At 54.3% G+C, this 18,221-nt stretch overlaps 1 protein-coding gene across 3 annotated transcripts in view; it reads right to left on the reverse strand.

The window, feature by feature from the left end:
* Positions 1 to 18,221, reverse strand: part of MYO18B (myosin XVIIIB) — a 258,994-nt gene that overhangs the window by 220,271 nt on the left and 20,502 nt on the right. For all 3 annotated transcript variants that reach the window (XM_086682197.1, XM_086682198.1, XM_086682199.1), the window contains 8 exons: positions 14,996 to 16,246; positions 14,422 to 14,488; positions 14,027 to 14,139; positions 12,578 to 12,754; positions 8,097 to 8,295; positions 5,962 to 6,104; positions 5,065 to 5,165; positions 4,670 to 4,733 (listed from right to left, as the gene is read on the reverse strand). In XM_086682197.1, the coding sequence (XP_086538323.1) occupies positions 4,670 to 4,733; positions 5,065 to 5,165; positions 5,962 to 6,104; positions 8,097 to 8,295; positions 12,578 to 12,754; positions 14,027 to 14,139; positions 14,422 to 14,488; positions 14,996 to 16,246 (2,115 nt within the window). The remainder of the gene's footprint in view (positions 1 to 4,669; positions 4,734 to 5,064; positions 5,166 to 5,961; positions 6,105 to 8,096; positions 8,296 to 12,577; positions 12,755 to 14,026; positions 14,140 to 14,421; positions 14,489 to 14,995; positions 16,247 to 18,221) is intronic.

Raw genomic sequence — 18,221 nt, forward strand, 5'->3', positions numbered from 1 at the left:
CACACACACACACACACACACACACACACACATACATACACCAGGGAATAGACATAAGGCCAATGAGACCAAAAAAACATGGGGTGTACTGCTAAGAAGCATGGATTGGGGGGCTCACGGGCCACTGAGGCCTTGCCCCCCCCCAACTGGTCCAGTGCTGCCATACAAGGTAACAGTGAAGAATGCCAATAAATCATAATCATAAAAGCTAAGAGTCCGAGCACTTGGTAGGCTGTATCTCATTTAACCCGGGAGCCAGGGGGAATATCAGCATCCCGGTTTTACTAGTGAGGAAACTGAGGCCCACGGAAATGGAGTCACCTTCCATAAGGCCACCCGACGGCTGCTGGGGTTCGCACCTGGATTTGTCAGACTCCAGAACCCATTTCTTAACCGTTGTCACCAATGAATTCTCAGGGGACAACGAAAGCGACGGTTACAGATAAAGTCGAAGCATGACTGATCAGAGTCAGCGGGACTGGCGAGGAGGAGGAGGAAGAAGGCTCGGCCAGGGATGAATTGGGCTGTAGAACTGCCAGGTGAAAGGCAGGACATATAGTTCAGCTGGAATCTCTGATGAACGATGGGTACTGTTCTAGTATATTTCCCTACAACGTCTGGCGGAGCAGGGATGCGGGACTCACTACCCCTGTCCATCCTCACTGGGCACTCTCTGGGCTCACCTCCTCCAGGCAGCCCTCTCTGATACGACCCCAACCCTCCAGGCCTGCCCACGCAGTATTTGGGGCAGAATTATACTAAAAAAATTATTCCACTTTTATCTGAAATTCAGACTTCACTGGACAACCTGTGGGTTGTTTTTTTTTTTTTAAGTTTCACTGAGTTCTAATGACAGATAAAAATGACATCTTGTTAGGTGTGCAATGTGATGATTTGATAGAAGCACGTTCTGAAATGATGGCCGCAATGAAGTTAATTAATGCATCCATCACTCCACGTAGTTACCGTTTTTTGTGTGTGGTGAGAACACGTAAGATCCACTCTCCTAAGAAATCTGACGTACAGAACAAACACTGTCTTTACCTACAGTCACCTTGCTGTACATTGGGTCCATTTTGAGATACAGAAGTTCTAGGCATCCTGCATTTCTATTAGCTCTATCTGGCAACTTTGGGAGCTTGTATGTAGCAACTCCCATGCCTGGGGGGACTTCCCGACCACCAAGTTCCCTTACGGAGGCAGTCCCGGGACCACCCAACCCCAGATAACTCGCCCAGGCTGGCATGGAGGACCGGTGACTTTTCAGACTTTATTTTTGCTCTTAGCACACTGAGAAAATCTTCCCTGGATACCTGCCAGGTAGTGGGGAGAGAACAAAGGCTGCCCCCACCCGTTCCCACAAATCAACTGGACTAAAAAAAAAACACAAAAACACCCCCCAGAAACACACAAAAGAAGAAAACTACTTCAAAAGCCTCCCTGACACGGATTCCCCGCTGTGACCCATTCTCGTGTGCGGACTGTTAACAAAAATTCAGGCTGGGGAGAGCTCACAGGGACCCCACTGGGGCCCTTCTCCTCCAAAACAACAACCTTCTTGCAGACTCCCATGGATCCACTTGGCCAGATTTCATTTAAACAGACGGGAAGACGCAGGGCTGGATGAGACTCTCATCCTGTGCTGTCACGGTCAAGGGCTGGGATCCTAATAGTCCCCAGTCACGGGGGATGAAAGAAAGCCATACCGCGGGTGCCCGCCAGTGACACGGGGTGTCAGAGGAAGAGTGGATTAGCCCCCAGAGCGTAAGGATGGAATCGCTGTGCGGCTCCTGAGTGGTTCACTGAGCTACACATCCAGCTCTTGATCTCGGCTCAGGTCACGATCTCATGGTTCGTGAGTTCTGGCCCCGCATTGGTCTCTGCACTGACAGCACAAAGTCTGCTCAGGATTCTCTCTCCCTCTCTGTCTCTGCCCCTCCCTTCATCTCTCTCTCCCCCTCTCTCTCTCAAAATAAATAAATCAACTTAAAAAAAAAAAACCAAAGAGGGAATAGCCATATCATCTTACTCCTACTGCAGAAATAAACTCTATGTCAGTGGTTCTTAGAGCGGGGGCGCGGTCCCTGGACCAGCAGCATCAACATCACCTGGGAGCTTCTGAGGAATGCAGACTCCCAGGCCCTGCCCCAGACCTGCTGAATCAGCAGCTCTGTGGAGGGTCCCTAGCAGTGTGTGTGTGTGTGTGTGTGTGTGTGTGTGTGTGAACAGCTTTATCAAGGTATAATTGACAAAGAATAAACTATTCCTCTTTAAAAGGTACAGAGGCACCTTGGGGGCGCCCTGGTGGCTCAGTCATTTGAGCGACCGACTTCGGCTCAGGTCATGATCTCGCGGTTCGTGGATTCAAGCCCCGCATCAGGTTCTGTGCCAACAGCTCAGAACCTGGAGCCTGCTTCGGATTCTGTCTCTCTCTCTCTCTCTCTCTCTCTCTCTCTCTCTCTGCCCCTCCCCCACCCATTCTCTGTCCGTCTGTCTCTCAAAAATAAGTAAACGTTAAAACTTTTTTAAATAAACATTAAAAAATAAATAAACTTGATAAGCTTTGATGTGTACACATATGAAACTATTGCCACAATGAAGACAACATCCATCCCACGGTCCAGAAGTTTCCTTTTATAAATCCTCTCTCCCCTCCTTCTGCCCACACCCAATGCCCAGGCAACCATGGCCCTGTTTTCTGCCACTGTGGGTTAGTTTGCAATTCCTCGAGCGTCACATACGTGGGCTCATACAGTTAGTCTCTCTTTCATCTGAGAGCTTTCACTCAGCATAACGATTTTGAGCCATCGCCCCCTTGGATACGCCAGCCTCTCGTTCACTTTCACGGCTATTACGCCACCTTTATGGGTACTCCACACCCATGCCCCTGTTATTACAAATGAAACTACGAACTGTCACGTAAACACCTTTGTCTGAACATGCACCTTTATTTTCCTGTATCAATAGCCCAGAGTAGACTAGCGTATTATAGAGAAGGTGAACATGTACCTTTTGCAAGAAACTGTTTTCCCAAACGGGTGTGCTGTCTCACATCCCCACCAGCCGGGTGTGAGAGCTCCAGCGGCCCCAGTTCTCACCAGCACTTGGTGTGACCAATCTTTTCAGCTGCAGATAATTCGGTGATTGTGTAGTGGCAGGGTGCTGTGGCTTTACTTGGAATTTCTTTAATGATGTGGAGCATGTTTCCCTGTGCGTTATCGACCATGCGCGTGTCTTCTTTGGCAAAGTGTATGTTGGAATCTTTTGCCCGCCTTCTTTGTCAGGTTGCATTTATGAGTTTAGAGAGTCGTCTATATAGTCTGGATTCAAAACTTCATCAGATAGGTGATTTGAAAATATTTTTTCCCTAGTCTGTGGCTTGTATTTTCATATTAATGGTGTCTTTCAAAGAGCGGAAGTTCTTGGGGCGCCTGGGAGGCTCAGTCGATTAAGCGTCCAAATCTTGATTTTGGCTCAGGTCATGATCTCACGGTTCCTGGGTTCAAGCCCCACATCGGGCTCTACGCTGACAGTAAGGAGCCTGCTTGGGATTCTCTCTCCTTCTGTCTCTGCCCCTCCCCTGCTCACACTCTCTCTCTCTCTCTCTCTCAAAATAAATAAATAAACCTTTTTTTTTAAAAAAAAAAAGCAGAAGTTTTTAATTGTGATGAAATACAATTTATCTATTTGTCCTCTTATAACCTGTGCATTTGGTGTCACATCTGAAAAACCTTCACCTAAAACAAAGTTGGAGAAATTTTCCCCTTGTTTTCTTGTAGAAATTTCATGGTTTTAGGTTTTACATTTGGGCCTATACTCCATTCTTTGTTAATTTCTGTCTGGTGTGAGGTTGTCGATTGCAATTCATTCTGGACCTGAAGATACGCCATAATTCCAGCACCCTTTCTTTCCCGGATCATACGTTTGTTGAAAGGCTTGGGTGTGGAAATCATCGACCCTCCCTTACATGGTGAACTCCTATTCATTCCTCCAAACCCAGTCAAATGTCACCCTAGCTAGGAAGCCTTCTCTGTCTGAGACCAAGTAGCTCTTTCAACGGTCCTTTGTGCCCACGGCATCTTGTGCAACCCCTGCCACATTTATATCCCACATGACTGCGTTAATGCCCATATCGTCTCTCCTGATGGAGTAAAACCCCACGGATGGAGGCCATAAACCCAGCACTTAACGCAGGCCTAGCACGGGAGCTGGCGGTGGGTGTAGTGGGGTGGGGAGTGACTCAGAAAACAATTGTTGAGGTGTAAACAAAAGAATAAAAGAGTAAACAAACAAGCAAACACCTGGCCTTTTTTAGGTGGACTCCATCTCTCAAAGTCTGCTCACAGACCACGTCTTCCGGGAAAGCCACCCCTGACCGCACCTACCCACGTGAATCACCAATAATACGGCCTGGGATCACGTGTCTAGTAAATATCAGGGCCAGGATTTGAGGCAAGAGCCCACACTCTTACCTCTCTGCGTCCCACCTCCTGCTTCCCTTTATGTGTGCGAGTCTCAGACACCCTACAAGCCCAGGCCCGCACCCATGGCCAGTCCTTGCCAGCCAGCAACCCCACTGGTAAAGGAGAAGAGTTGCACAGGGAACCCTGCATCACCCTCGCATCCCCTGGTCACATCCACACACACCCCAGAAGGACCTTCTCCTTACCTTAGGCCACACGCCCATGCCGAAGGAGCTGCTGTCTGCCGTCTGGTGTAGGTATAGCTCTGTCCTGGAAGCAGAGAAGGGACAGAAGTAAGGGAAGGACCGCCCACATCAGCGACCTGGCAGAGCGAGGGGACATCGTGACACAGGGCTCCACCCCGTGGCCCGGACGGTCCCATTGCCGGCCCCAGGCCCGTTTCTGGAATATCCCTCACTCACTGCCCACCCGTGGATCTTTCCTAAGTGTTTTCTGGCACAAAGAATCACAAACTAAACCCAGGGGAGTGGGTCTGCCTCCAGGTTTTCTGCTAATCGGCTGTGTGAACTCGCTCCTGGGTAATATTAGAACAGTCGGTCTGAATGAGTCCTTGCCATCTGCTGAGGTCTCCGTCACTCACCTGAGATCCAGGTCTAACCCAGCTAGCATCTGGGAGAAAACCTCAAAGTTGCCTTCCCCTTCTGGCTGTCGGGCCACGTGGCTCTTCTCCAAGAGCATCGTCTGCAATGGGAGTGGACGGGACACGGTCAGCCGGGTGGCCAGCTACCCAGAGGGCCTGTTGGGGTGTCCCCCGCCCCGATGCGCTCTTTGGGGCCACGGCTCACGTCCACGCTCTGCCAGACACGTCCGCATCGAAACTGCTCATTCATCTCGCTGATCCAGAGCCCATCCAGGGACTCAACTGACACGACAGACCCATTCCGATGAAAGCATCCGAAGGGAATCACAATCAACCAGAGCCACTCTCCAACATACTCTTATTTAACAGAAGCTTACTAAGCTGCCCCAAGTGGTGACTGATGGTCGAATTGCAGGGCCGGGACAGAAGAGGGACTTCTGGGCACCGAGGAGTTTTCCTGGAGCCTGGACGTCATCCCGGCGCGATGTACAAACAACCCTTCTAACAACCTAATCCTATTTTCTGCCTAAACAGCCTGTTTGAGGTTCAGGGAATCGGCATGGGGGATTGTGGAGATAGGAACAAACAAGCCATGTGTTGGTTACACGCGGACGTTCGCGGAAGGCCGGCGAGCGTCTGTTTGATTTCAGCTTATGCTTTTAACACCCAGCTAATGAGCGGCTGAGGTATGTATTTACTCATGAATAGTTCATCCCCGTGACATTCCGAGGCGCAGACAGGCTGGCGATGGTCCGGGGCGCTGAGTGCGTCGGGGAGGAGGTGGCCACCGTCGGGGGAGCCACAACCACTTAGACACGTTCCAGGGTCCCGGGGGGATATGTGGCCTCTGCTGAGTGGGCCTGGGGATGCTGCAGCACGTCCTCCCAGAGCACTCACCTGGAGCTGAGCGGCTGTGACTTTCCCCGTGGCATTGAAATCGAGCGACATCACCATGGCAAACCGGGTGGCATTGCAGCTATGGCTGGTGGGCACAGAGCCAAAAGCCCGGAGGACGGTGAAGGTAGCTTGGATCTTCTCCACTGTTGGGGGGCACGGGGCAGCGAGTCACCCATGGCCCTGGAGCTGCCACCCCCACCTCTCACAGGACCACCTTCCCCACTGGCACCTGCACTGGTCCAAGCCCATCTGTTCCCAACACCCCCAGCAGGCTCCCTGCCACCCCCACCCCCAACTCAGCACTAGACCACACACATTTCACTGCTGCCCTGGCTGTGTACCGCAAGCAGACTGCAGGGGGAAGAAGACTGAGTCGAGACACAGGGTCAGGATAGCTACAGTCCAGTGACAGGGGCCTCCAGGGCCTGATGAAGGAAGGCAGGGCCTTAACATTCTCAGACCTGCTCTGAGGGAGCTCACAGAGTAGCCACAGCCTTGAAAAGCCCTGCAGTCTCGCCACAGTTATTTCTTAGGCACCTACTATGCGCCAGGCACTGTGCTAGGTGCTGAATACAGCCTTTCCTGACTCCCACCCTCAAATACACGCAGTCACGGCAGAGCTACATTTGGGGAGAGCCAAGACTGGTGCCTCTCCCCTCTGTATCCCCAGGCCCTCCCGGGGGTTAGGTGGAGAGTAGGTGATCAATAAAGCTCTAGAATAACCCCAGCAAAGCAGCAGCACACACGGTGGTTAAAGGAATTTGAACATGGGCTCTGCCTTTGCTAGTTAGCTCATTTGGGGCAAATCAGTTAACCTCTCATAGCCTAGGCTATGTATTGCCCCCAAGAGGGCAAAAGCGGATTCTTGTGGGTAGGGGGGGATTTTGTTTTCTTATGTATAAAGCACAGATGTGCATAAACTGCATGAAGAGATCATGGTATATCTATGGCAGTAAAATTTGACGGTGGGGGATGATTGGGGGGTGGGGGGTGTCTGAGAAAGCTCCTTAGGGGTGCAAAAGTGAAAGAAGCATTAAGAACACGGGCCCAGGGGTTATAGCTCCAAAGCCAGACTGTCTGGGTTGGACTCTCAGCTCTAGGATGTTTTAGTTGTGTGGCCCAGGGCAAGCGAGTTAACCTGAGTCTTAATGTCCTCATCTATAACGTTTGAATAATAATATCTACCTTATAGAACTGTTTTAAATAATAAATGAGTTAATATGCTTGGAATAGGGCTCAGCATGTAAGTCCTCAGCAAATGTTTACTATGGTTATTATTATTATTATTAATTGGCGCTTTCTAAAGCCTAGTTCAAATATCGTTTCCTTTTTTTTTTTAAGTTTTTTAAGTCTTATTTATTTATCTTGAGGGCGGTGGGGAAGAGCAGGAGAGGGGCAGGGAGAAAGAGGAAGGGAGAGAACCCCAAGCCTGCTCTGCTCCATAAGCATGGACGGAGCCCGAGGCAGGGCTTGAACTCATGAGTGGCGAGATCATGACCTGAGCTGAAATCAAGAGTCGGACGTTTAACCGACTGAGCCACCCAGGCAGACATCACGTCTTCGAGGAAGCCCCCGAACTCCTCTCCTCCGAGCTCCCCGTGACTCTCTCCTAACCAGCTCTGCCAGCCCTTTGTGCAGAGCACTGGAGTTTGGCACATATGTGAAGTTCGGTTTCCCTTCTGGCTGTCGACTCCTCGTGAGCATAGGCCCTGCCCTTCTGTCTTTACCTACGGGGTCCTCTGTACAGCGCAGCAGGTTGTGCACCGCACAAGGACACCATGTCGAAGGGACACGCTGTTTACATCATACAAGTACGGGTTTGTATATCTGTCAGGACGATTTCCCAGAACATGGCGGTCAAGGGTATGGTTCTGACAATGTCAGTGCATGATGATTGCTCTGCAGGCAGCTGTGGATGTCTTGAGGAAGGAGTACCTTTTTCTAACTTGCACAGAGGCATGCAATGAACTATGGGTGGCCCTGCCTAGAAAGAAGCAAGCACAGAGTCTGCACATGGGTGCTCAGTGACTGCTAGCTGAACGGGTACAAGGAGGAGCAACCCAGCGTCCCCTCCAACTCTCCCCACCCTCCCCCACAGCCCGCCCCCAACACATGCCACCTGGAGACCACTGTACCTGAGACCCTGCCATCCACACTGCCTGCCATCGCCACCAGGTGCTCCAGGACCTGCTCGCAACAGGTGGTCTTCCCAGCACCGCTGCGCCCCAGAGCCACGATGCTCTGGTCCCTCCGCTGGCTCAGCAGCGCCCAGTATGCCCGCTGGGCCAGGGAGCCAACGTGAGCTGGCAGGCCATCCCGGCGGCGCCTGGGCACCTGCAGGAAGACGATCCTCGACATCGGTCTTCCCACCCCAGCCGGTGCCCAGGGAGCACCCCAAGGCGGTGTCCCACCCCAGCCTCGAGCCCAGCCCACCCCTGCCTGTCATCCTACCCCAACCTTATCAGACAAGTCGAATTTTACTGGGAAAAGCCCAGCCTTGGGGTCTACTCCTGCCCCTGGCTCACCGTGAGCCCTTGGACAACCTCTGAGTCTACTCTGAACCTGGGTCTCCTCTTTAACCCCTAGGAGGCTTGTGTTAGTTCATTATTGGATAGTACTTGCCTGGAATGAGGCAGCTGGATAGACTGGCAAGATTGATTAGTGATGTCTGCCATGGAAACAGAACGAAGCACAGGGTAGATGGTGGTACATATGCCATGCATTGGCCATGACAGTTTTAGGTAATACCTGAGGCCTTCCACTCCATTCATCCATTCATTTATTCTTCATTCAATACACAAAAATATTATTGTGGGCACAGCGCTACACAAAACGGATAAAGCAAATCCCTACCAACCATGAGGAGATACCATTGTATACATATTAGATGGCTAAAAACAGATTTAAAATTTTTGTAACACTCACTACCAAGGTGTGGTGAAGGCACAGAGTGACTGGAATGCCCATGCAATGCTGGTAAGAAGGACAAATGACACAGTCGCTCTGGGAAACAGTGAGAGGTACATTCATCATACAACCTGGCAATCCCATTCTTAGGTATTTACCCAGGAGAAATGAGCCGTTATGTCCACACACACACACAAAAAAAACAACCTTCAATGTCACTGGTCCTATTAAATATATATTCAAAGTCATCGAAAACTAGAAACAACCCAAATGCCTTGTAACTAGTGAACGAAGGTAACCAAACACCATGGTTTTAGCACTGAAGGTCCCATATCCCAGGAAACCCCTCTAACTGGGAAAACTGGGACAACTGGTCACCCTATTGAATGGATAAATCAGGGCACGCCGCATACAATAAATGGCCAATCGCTGCTGTAATAGGGGTGAATGTCGAACGAATGCATCGTGGCAAGGGGAAGAAGCTGATTCAAAGGTTACCTGCCGTATGATTCCAATTACGTGACTTTTTCAGAAAAGGCCAAAGTATAGGGATAAAAAGAACAGATCAGTGGCTGCCAAGGGCAGGACCCGGGAGGCGGGCGGGGTGACAACCAAGGTTCCAGAGAACTTCTAGGGGGCAATGGCATGGGAACAGTCCTGTAATTGACGGTGGAGGGTGTTGCATAACGGTACGCGTTTGTCAGAAACTTACAGGACTGTCCGCTAAAAGGGGTGAATCGAACCGACTGCAAATCATACCTGAATAACTGCCTTAAAACAGCCCTGCCTACGGAGTCGAGCCTGCTTTCTGTTGCGAAGAGACTGATGAGAAACAAACGAAAGAATGAAACTATCCGGAGACATTTTAAAGCCTGAATGAGATCACCAAGGAAGGGGGTATTTAAAGAGGAGGGAAGAGGTATGGGGGGGCAGGGCAACCGCCTTGGAGAGGTCAGGGAGACCCGCAAAGGAGGCTGAGGAGGAGAGGCCAGTGGGACAGACGGAAAAGCAGGACAGGGAGTCCTGGGAGCATTTGCAGGAGGAGCTTGGCCACACCAAACGCTATACTGAGGGTCAAGTCAGGGGAAATCAGAGACTTGAACATTTGGCAAATGAGTTTGGCAGCATGGAAACCACCGGTGACCTTGACGAAAGTCTGCTTAGCGTGGCCTTGGGGTAGAAGGGAGGAGGGCACCTGGAGACAGAGTGGTCAGTGGAGGGGCACCAAGGTGGGCAGGGCAGCCGGCCCGGCCGGACGAGGACATCCAAATGTCCTGGAATGATAAGCAGGCGACGACTGGGCCCAGAAAGGCCCCACCTGCCCTCTTCCGTGCCTTAGCAGGGCCAGGGGCACAAACCTCAGAATGGCGGCTTTACCCCCAGCCTGCACCTCCCGCCTGGGGCTCAGGGCCGCCTTTCCTGCCCAAGACGTCCCGCAACAATAATGAATCCCTGTCCTGACACAAAACACAAGGTTCCAGGGCTCGGGAGGACCCCAAAGCTGGCCAAAGTGGGACCAGCCCCCACGCTGGCTGGACACAGCCTTAGGGCATGCAGCAGAGGCAGAGGGTCCTGGGGTCTGAGCCCTGGAGCCACCTCCCACTCTGGTAACACTGAGGTCCAGGGGACAGGCCGTCCCATCTGTCAATCTCCCCAGCGGGACGGAAGGGAAAAGGGGAATCCTTCAAACCCAGGCCCCTGCGCACACATACAGGTGCATGCGTGCACACGTGCCTTGCTTGTATGCACACACGCATGCTCACGGGCACGCACGCAAGAATCGCAGAGGCCCCAGCGACTCAGAGCTGTACCCGTCTGTACCCCACACATTCACACCCGTGCTCACAGCCACGCAGACCTGCACCCCCTGGCAAACACCCAGCTCCCAGCCGCCGCCAGGTGGGCCAGACTCCCAGTGAGAGAGGCCCCCAGCCCAGCCCCAGGTCCCACCAAGTCCGGCTTCAAGATGCCATCGCAGGTCTATGCTCCCACCTGGTGGCCATTTGAGGAGCCAGACGTGACTCAGCCAAAGCGTATAGAAGGTGGTTTCGGGTTTGAGTGTGGGAAGCTGGATGCTTTGAGGGGTTACAGGGGGCTTGGGGGATCACCTCACTCAAATTCTTTGTTACAGGGCGTATTCCAGCTCCTGGACATCCCAGGCTCTGCAACGGATGCCTCGATCCAGGATGGCCGGTGAGAAGCCAGCCTTACCGTGGGAGTCTGTGCTAAATCTCCCTCCCCGGGGGCTTTGAAGGAGCAAGACAGTGACCCGGCATCTTGGAAGGCTCAGCGGCCTTGGGCTGCAGTAGCCCAAACGTAGCTCTCACAGCAAGGGAGGGGCGAGTGCAGGTGCCCTTATGGACAGCCAGGTCGGGCAGGAAGCAACGGGGGAGGGGGGCGTCCTGGAGAAGAGAAGCTTTAGAGGCAGACTCAGAGCCACTGTCCCTTTCTAAATGGACCTTAGCCTCATTTGGGGGCTACGGATGGGTTTGCCCCATGGTACTCCAGAGGGCGAGATGCAGCTTTTCATCCCCAATTGGCGGATGAGAACGCTGAGGCCAGAGAGGTGTCGTGGTCTTTCCAAGGCACTCGAGGGGCATTGGCAGCGGCTCCAAAGGCCTGCGACTTCCCCAGTCCTCCCAGCAGCACCTCCGTCAGGCCTCCCTGCCTCCTCTTTTGCCCACTTTCCCCTATCCACCCAGGAGCCCAGGGGAGCCCTTTCCAGCACACGTCAGACCATCTCACCCCTCTGCCAAAGATCCCCCGAAGCTGGCATCATGCTCGGAGCAACAGCCGGGAACATCATGACCACGTAGAAGACCTGCTGCGACCCAGACCCCACTTGTCCTGGCCTCCTCACTGTCTCCTCCTCCACACCAGCTGCTCTCCCCACTGTTATCTTTATTACTGGGGGCCTGTCTTCCCCCTCGAGAACGGAACACCCACCGGGGCAGGCTTATCGGTCTTCCTCCCTGCTCTTTCCTCCATGCGGGGCATAGAGGAGACCCTCTTGTCAGTATCTCAATCAATGGGACCAATGAATGGGATCAAAGAGAGAATCCGGCTCAAACGGCTCAGTCGTGGCTGCAGGCCCCGCCACCAGGTGGCGCTGAGAGATCTCCTTTGCTTTGACTGTCTTGCCAAAAACTGGCCATTTCCACGCTTGGCAGGGAAAAAAAATTAAACAAACAACAGAAGGGAGGCTTCTGTTTCCCGAGGTATGTGGGTGTCTGGGACTCTTGAGTAGGCAGTATGGGGTTCAGAGCACAGAAAGGCTGGTGGCCTGGGTTTTACCCCCGCTGTCCCCCTTGCTGAACACAAGGGCTGACCCAGAACATCTCATCTGTAAAACGGGGCTAGGAGAGGGCCCGATCTTTCCAGGTGGGTGTGAGCATTAGTTGAGATGATATGTAAGGTGCTGGAAGCAGTGGCTGGTGCAGAAATGATATTTGCTCAATATCTTGTCGTTACTATTGTGTGTAACGCCCCTGTTATTTCTATCCATGACTCAAGGTCCCCCTCGATGGAGGGGGGAATCACGTGGTCCTCAATGCCCCCGCGATGCCCACAATACCCCAGACCTTTTTATCTGGCAGGATGCTACTCACAGACAGGTTTGCAGGGGGCTTTGGCTGCCCTGCTCTCCCCTGAGAGGCACAGGGGACGCCCCCCCGCCACGGCGAGCACATGTTCCCATGGTCCCCCTCACCTTGCCTGCAGAGGGCGCCGGGGGCCTCCGGGGCTGGAGGGCGATCAGGTCCGGCCCGGTGAAGGTGTGGGGCAGCTGAGCCCGGTAGCGGTGCAGAAGCGTGTTCAGGACACTTGATTCGTTGACACTGACCAGGGAGGCCAGGTCCTCAGCCTGGTCCAGCTCGGGGGGGTTGGCCTGTGAAGCATCACACAAAGTGTCCTCTGGCCTCCTGGGCCTCCATACCAGCACCACCACCCGTACGTGCACACACACACACACACACACACACACACACACAGCCCCGGTGACCTCTTCTGGGAGAGCTATTTGCCACAGACCAGGACAGAACACAAAGACTCTGGAGAGAGAGAAACAAATCCGTATAAAACTCGTTTGCCCTTTGCATAGTCTGAGAGCCACCTGTCTCTCTCTCTCTCTCTTTAGTTAATTTATTTGGAGAGAGAGAGAAGAGGGGAGGAGCAGAAAGAGAGGGAGGGAGAGAATCCCAAGCAGGCTCCATGACGTCAGCACAGAGCCCGACGCAGGGCTCGATCTCATGAACCGTGAGATCATGACCTGAGCCGAAACCAAGAGTCGGACGCTTGACTGACTGAGCCACCCAGGCGCCCCTGCCACCTGTCTCTTCACACTGGTCCTGCCTCCTGAACTCACTGCCCCAGGAGGGGACAGATTCCTGAGACGGACACAGCAAGATTCAGAGAGCCTTCTCAAACACTATGAGAAGGATGGTGTTCAAGAGTAGCTGTTGCCTCCTCTCTGAATCTTGCCAGGGAGCTCCGCATGTGTTCTGTGACCCTCGGGGGTGAAGGCCAATGGCCAAACAGCCCCATTTCTCTGACAGCCCATCGTGCACTGATCCCTTGGAAACATGCCCAAACTCTTCCAGAAGCAAGGAATGATTGCAGCTTCTCCTTGGGACGTCCCTTCTAAAAGCCTTCCTACCATTCTTTCCAGCCTCAAGGAGTTTTTAGGGCCTACTGCTCTGGGGTTTGGGCCAAGCCTGAGCTCCCTTGTGGGTCAGCCTTTTTGTCAAGGACACGAGCCCACCGCAATAAAACCCCAAACAATAGTCCATCGAAACCTCGGCTACAGTTGATGACAAGCTGCAAATTTGGCTCTGAATTCCCTGGCAGCCAGGGTGAAAAGGAAAACCCGCCCTGTGGCATGATCTGCAATGTCCGTAAAATGAAAAGCGGTCATGTTCCTGGATCAGGCAGAACGACAAACATGTTTGTGAATGTGCCTGTGTCAAGAGAACCCCGAGAGAGAGAAATGACCTCCTGACGATACTCCTCCAGCAGAGCGGTGAGTTCCAAGATGGCCTTCCTTACAACTCCCTCCAGGGCATCAAGCCAAAGCAGCCTGTGCAGTCAAGTGCAAGGAAATCTCTTGCAGGGGTGGGGAAAGACGGTGCGGGGCAGGCGGGGAGAGAGACGGAGGGCTCACCCTATGAACACACTCCTCGTCCACCTCCGTCACGGTTTTGTCAGCATCGATGCAAACTCGCACCCTTCCTGCCGGCAGGTCGGCTGTTCCCTCATCCGGCTTCAGGACAGTTGCTGATGACAGCCCCAAGAGAAAGAGAGAGAGAGAGAGACCCAGAATCCGAAGCTGAGCTGTCAGAACAGAGTCCAACGTGGGGCTCGAACCCATGCACCGTGAGATCGTGATTTGAGCCAAAGTCGGACGTTTAACCAAATGAGCCACCCAAGTGCCCCATGGACGCAGCATGCCCCTCACCCTTCCCCCCAGACTCTGATCTGGCAAATACGGCCAGCAACAGAGGGGGTGCAGGAAGAAAAGACTTAGACCCCCCCAGATGGGCTAACACCCCTAATTACCAAGAGTAAATCCATCCTTCTGAACCAGCCACACTTTCTCTGCCTCGTACCATCTGTCCTCAGGAGCCTGAGAGCAAAGATCACATGAATCAGGTGACCAAGGGGACGCTGCCCTCCCTCCGCCCCCACCACCCCCACCCCACCCCCTTGTCCGGAGTGAACCCTTCACATGGGAGTTTCTCACAGTGTGATCTGGGCCCACTGAAGTCAGAATCTCCCCCAAGGGAGGGCAAGCGGGGTGGTGATTATTTACAGGCAGATGCCTCGGCCCCACCCCCGGCCCCTGGAGCGGAACCACTAAGACGGGGCCCGGGAATCTGCATTCTGAGCAATCTGCTATTTACGCAGCCCCGAGTTTGAGAACTCTGTGAGTAAGCTCAGCCATGACAGGACATCTCCGTCTTGGGACCTCCGTCATGCCGTGGAGACTCTTACCCCGGGATTGGTGCAGTGGGGGCCCCAAGATCCCTACGCATCAAGGAGGATGCCCCCAGGAGCAACTCTTGCCCTTCCCCCCCACCTCGGAAGGCTCCCTCCTGCCCCTCCCCCACTCCAGGGGCTGGACCCCCCTCACCTGATCCAAGTCTCTGCTCTGTCCTCCTTTGCTCCCCTCCGGCAGGGCCGGCCCCTCTTCACCCTCCTTCCGATCCTGAGGACTGTCTGCATGGCCCTCCAGAGCAGGTGGTCCGGCCCTTTCCAGCTCCATCTCCAGGGTCTCTGTCGCGTCATCCGCTCCCGCACGGGGCTCCCGGGCATTCTGTCCTCTGCTCTCTGGCCGGCCCTCCTTCCCAGCCGCCGCTGGGTTCTCCCTGCATGCACCCACCTCCTTGGGGGTTTCACAGCCCTTCTCTCTCTCCCCCCCGGCTCTACCTGCCTCCCCGGGCTCACTCTGAGGCCGCCCTTCCTCTCCTACCTTGGTCTGGGGCTCCCCTGCCTTCTCTGTCCTTCTCAGAGGCTGGCCTGCTTTCTCCACCCCTCCGGGAGTTCCCCCCACCTTCCCGGGCTTCCCCTGAACCTTGCTCATCTTCTCTGCCTTGACCTGAGGCTCCTCTGTCTTCTCTGCCTTACTCAGCAGCGAACCTTCTTTATCCTTCTTACTCCGGGGACCATCCCATTTGCTCCTGCTGCCCAGGGAGACTCCCCACTTTCTCACCTGGATCTGGGCCCCAGCGGGCTTGCCGTTGCCCCCCGAATCCTTGGAGAGGTTCCCCTTTGCCATCTTGTTTGGGGGGTCCCCTGCCCCCTTCTCTGCTGTAGCTGACCGTCCCCCTTCGCCTGGCCCCTCTCTGCCCTGGAGTTCACCCCCTTTCAGCCCTTTGGTCTGGGGGTCCCTGCCCCCTTTCCCCACCACGCCTTGCGTTCCTGGGTCCACAACGCCCTCGGTCTGGGTCTTCTCAGCCTTCGGGGCTGTGTCCTTAGTGCCATGAGTCCCTGGAGTCCCCCCCTTCTGTTCCCCTCCAGGGTCTGTGGCTGGGGGTGGGGTCTTACAGGTGGGGGCGTCATGGGGCTGGGTCCTCTGCTCCGGCTTGGCTGAGTCCGGGTCCAGCTTGGCCACCATCAGCAGCACGTCACCCCTCCTCACACCTCTCTTGAAGGGCAGGGGTTTTCTGGCTGGGGTCCCACTGGGGCCCGGCTCCTGGGGCTTCTCACCATTGATGCTGGTCATCAGCACGGGGTCTGTGGGGCCGGCCCCCTGGCTCTCCTTGCCTGGAATGTTCGAGTTCTGCGGAGAGCCTGACTGGCTGCCTTGGGGGATTTGCTGGTTTCCAGATTTGGTGCCACTGTTGGACTTGCCCTTGGGTTGGCCAGCAGAAGTTTCTGGGGTCTAGGAGAGAGGCCACAGCCACACTTAGCTGCTCGCTGACCAGACAGCCTTGTCACTCAGTCACTCACTCACTCACTCACTCACTCACTCATGCACCCAGCCATTCACCCATCCAGAGACCCCCAGGCACCGACGGGACACAGGACTGGACAGGCCCTGTGCCAGGCAGTGAACTGAACCCCAACACCCTGGACCTTGGCCCAGCACTTCAAAACCAAGCGAAGGAGCGGAAAGAGAGTCGACTTTGGAGCCCGACAGACCCAAGTTCAGCTTCTCACTCTGCCATTCGCCAGCTGTGTGGCCTTGGGTAAATGGCTTCCCCTCTCTGAGCCTATTTCCTTAACAATAAAATGAGTTTCGGGGCGCCTGGGTGGCTCAGTCGGTTAAGTGTCCGACTTCGGCTCAGGTCATGATCTCGCGGTCTGTGAGTTCGAGCCCCGCGTTGGGCTCTGTGCTGACAGCTCGGAGCCTGGAGCCTGTTTCAGATTCTGTGTCTCCCTCTCTCTCTGACCCTCCCCCGTTCAAGCTTTGTCTCTCTCTGTCTCAAAAATAAATAAACGTTAGAAAAATGTTTTAAAAAAAACAACAATAAAATGAGTTTCATAATGGCCTACGTCACAGGGCGAGCGTTAGGGTTCGTGATAATGCACAGAAACTGAGCCAAGTGCAGAATTCGTCCTTGGTAACAGTAGCTCCCTCTCCTGTCATTGGTACTTTTGCTGTGTCGCTGCTATTATTACTATTATTTCTGCCTTGAGTCTTCCTGCTGGGCCAAGGAGAGGGAAGGGGGCTTGGGGACTAGAGCAGAGGACCCGTTCTAGTCTTGGCTGGGACGCTTTCCAGCTGGGTGACGGTGAACGACACCACCTAACCTCTCTGAGCCTCGGTTTTCCCTCCATGCAAGGCCAGGGTCCATCCAGAGTTTTGGTGGAGTGAGATGTGGAAAAGCGCTTTGGAAGTGGCAGAGAGCTGAACGGAGTTGTTGCGACTTTTGCCGTCCGGATGCACTCCCCATGCCAGGTGAGAGCCCTGGCATGTCCCCCATGGTCCTCCCCGGACCCTGCCCCCCTCGGCGGTCCTCCCCCATCCCTACTCCCGGCCGAAGTCCTCCCAGCCCACCTACCCCCCACCCCACCCCCTCGCCTGGCCTGGACATCTGATCTCTGACGCCCCCTGCAGGCTCCTCTCCCAGGCTCTTCTGCTGCCTTGTGGCGTCAGCCCCACCCCGAGTTTTGTCCTCAAACCAGCCTGGCTGTGGCCTGAACTGCTCACAGGGCCACCTGAGCCGCTGCCTCTACAGAAAGAGAGCTGGAGGGTGTAGGCGGGAGGTCCGTCTTGATGCCTGGCTTCACCGCCTGCCCAGGTCTGGGTTCTGCGTCTGGGACCATGTTGGCTTCCTCCCCACACACCTGGGCCCAGGACTCAGTTTCTCACCCTCCTCTTGCACCCAAACCAGCCCCCAGATCATGTCGATTCCACCTGCCCGGCGTCACACTTTTGTCTCCCTTCCCAAGCCCGGGTCTGCGTTCATCTGGGCCACGGTCACAGTCCCCGAACTGGTGGCCTTTGAATCTGCTGCCACAGTCATTTGAAACCTGATCAAAAGATTTTGGCAGTGGCCCCCAGACTATGGGAAAGTCATTCCCTGCCATCACCTGGCATTCAAAGCCCTCAATGAGGAGTCACCACCCTCCATTCTGGCCTTATAGTCCCTGTGTGTCCCCATGCCTGAGCCACGCAGGGGCATCTCTTAACACATCTGATGCTTCTCTGCTTCCATGCTTCTGTTCACATCAGCTCGCTGCCCGGAATGTTCTTTCCCCCTCTTCACTTGCCGATGCTGTACTCATCTTTCTATACCCAGTTCAAATACCACCCCTTTGCAAATCTGTGCCTGCAGGCCTCGCTCAGAACCTGTCTCACGCACCCCTGAGGTCCCAGGGCACCGTGCAGGTGCACCGTCAGCAGCAACGAC

The sequence above is a fragment of the Puma concolor genome, chromosome D3, assembly GCF_028749965.1.
Source record: "Puma concolor isolate L17-30 chromosome D3, mPumCon1.1.hap2, whole genome shotgun sequence".
NCBI lineage: Eukaryota > Metazoa > Chordata > Mammalia > Carnivora > Felidae > Puma > Puma concolor.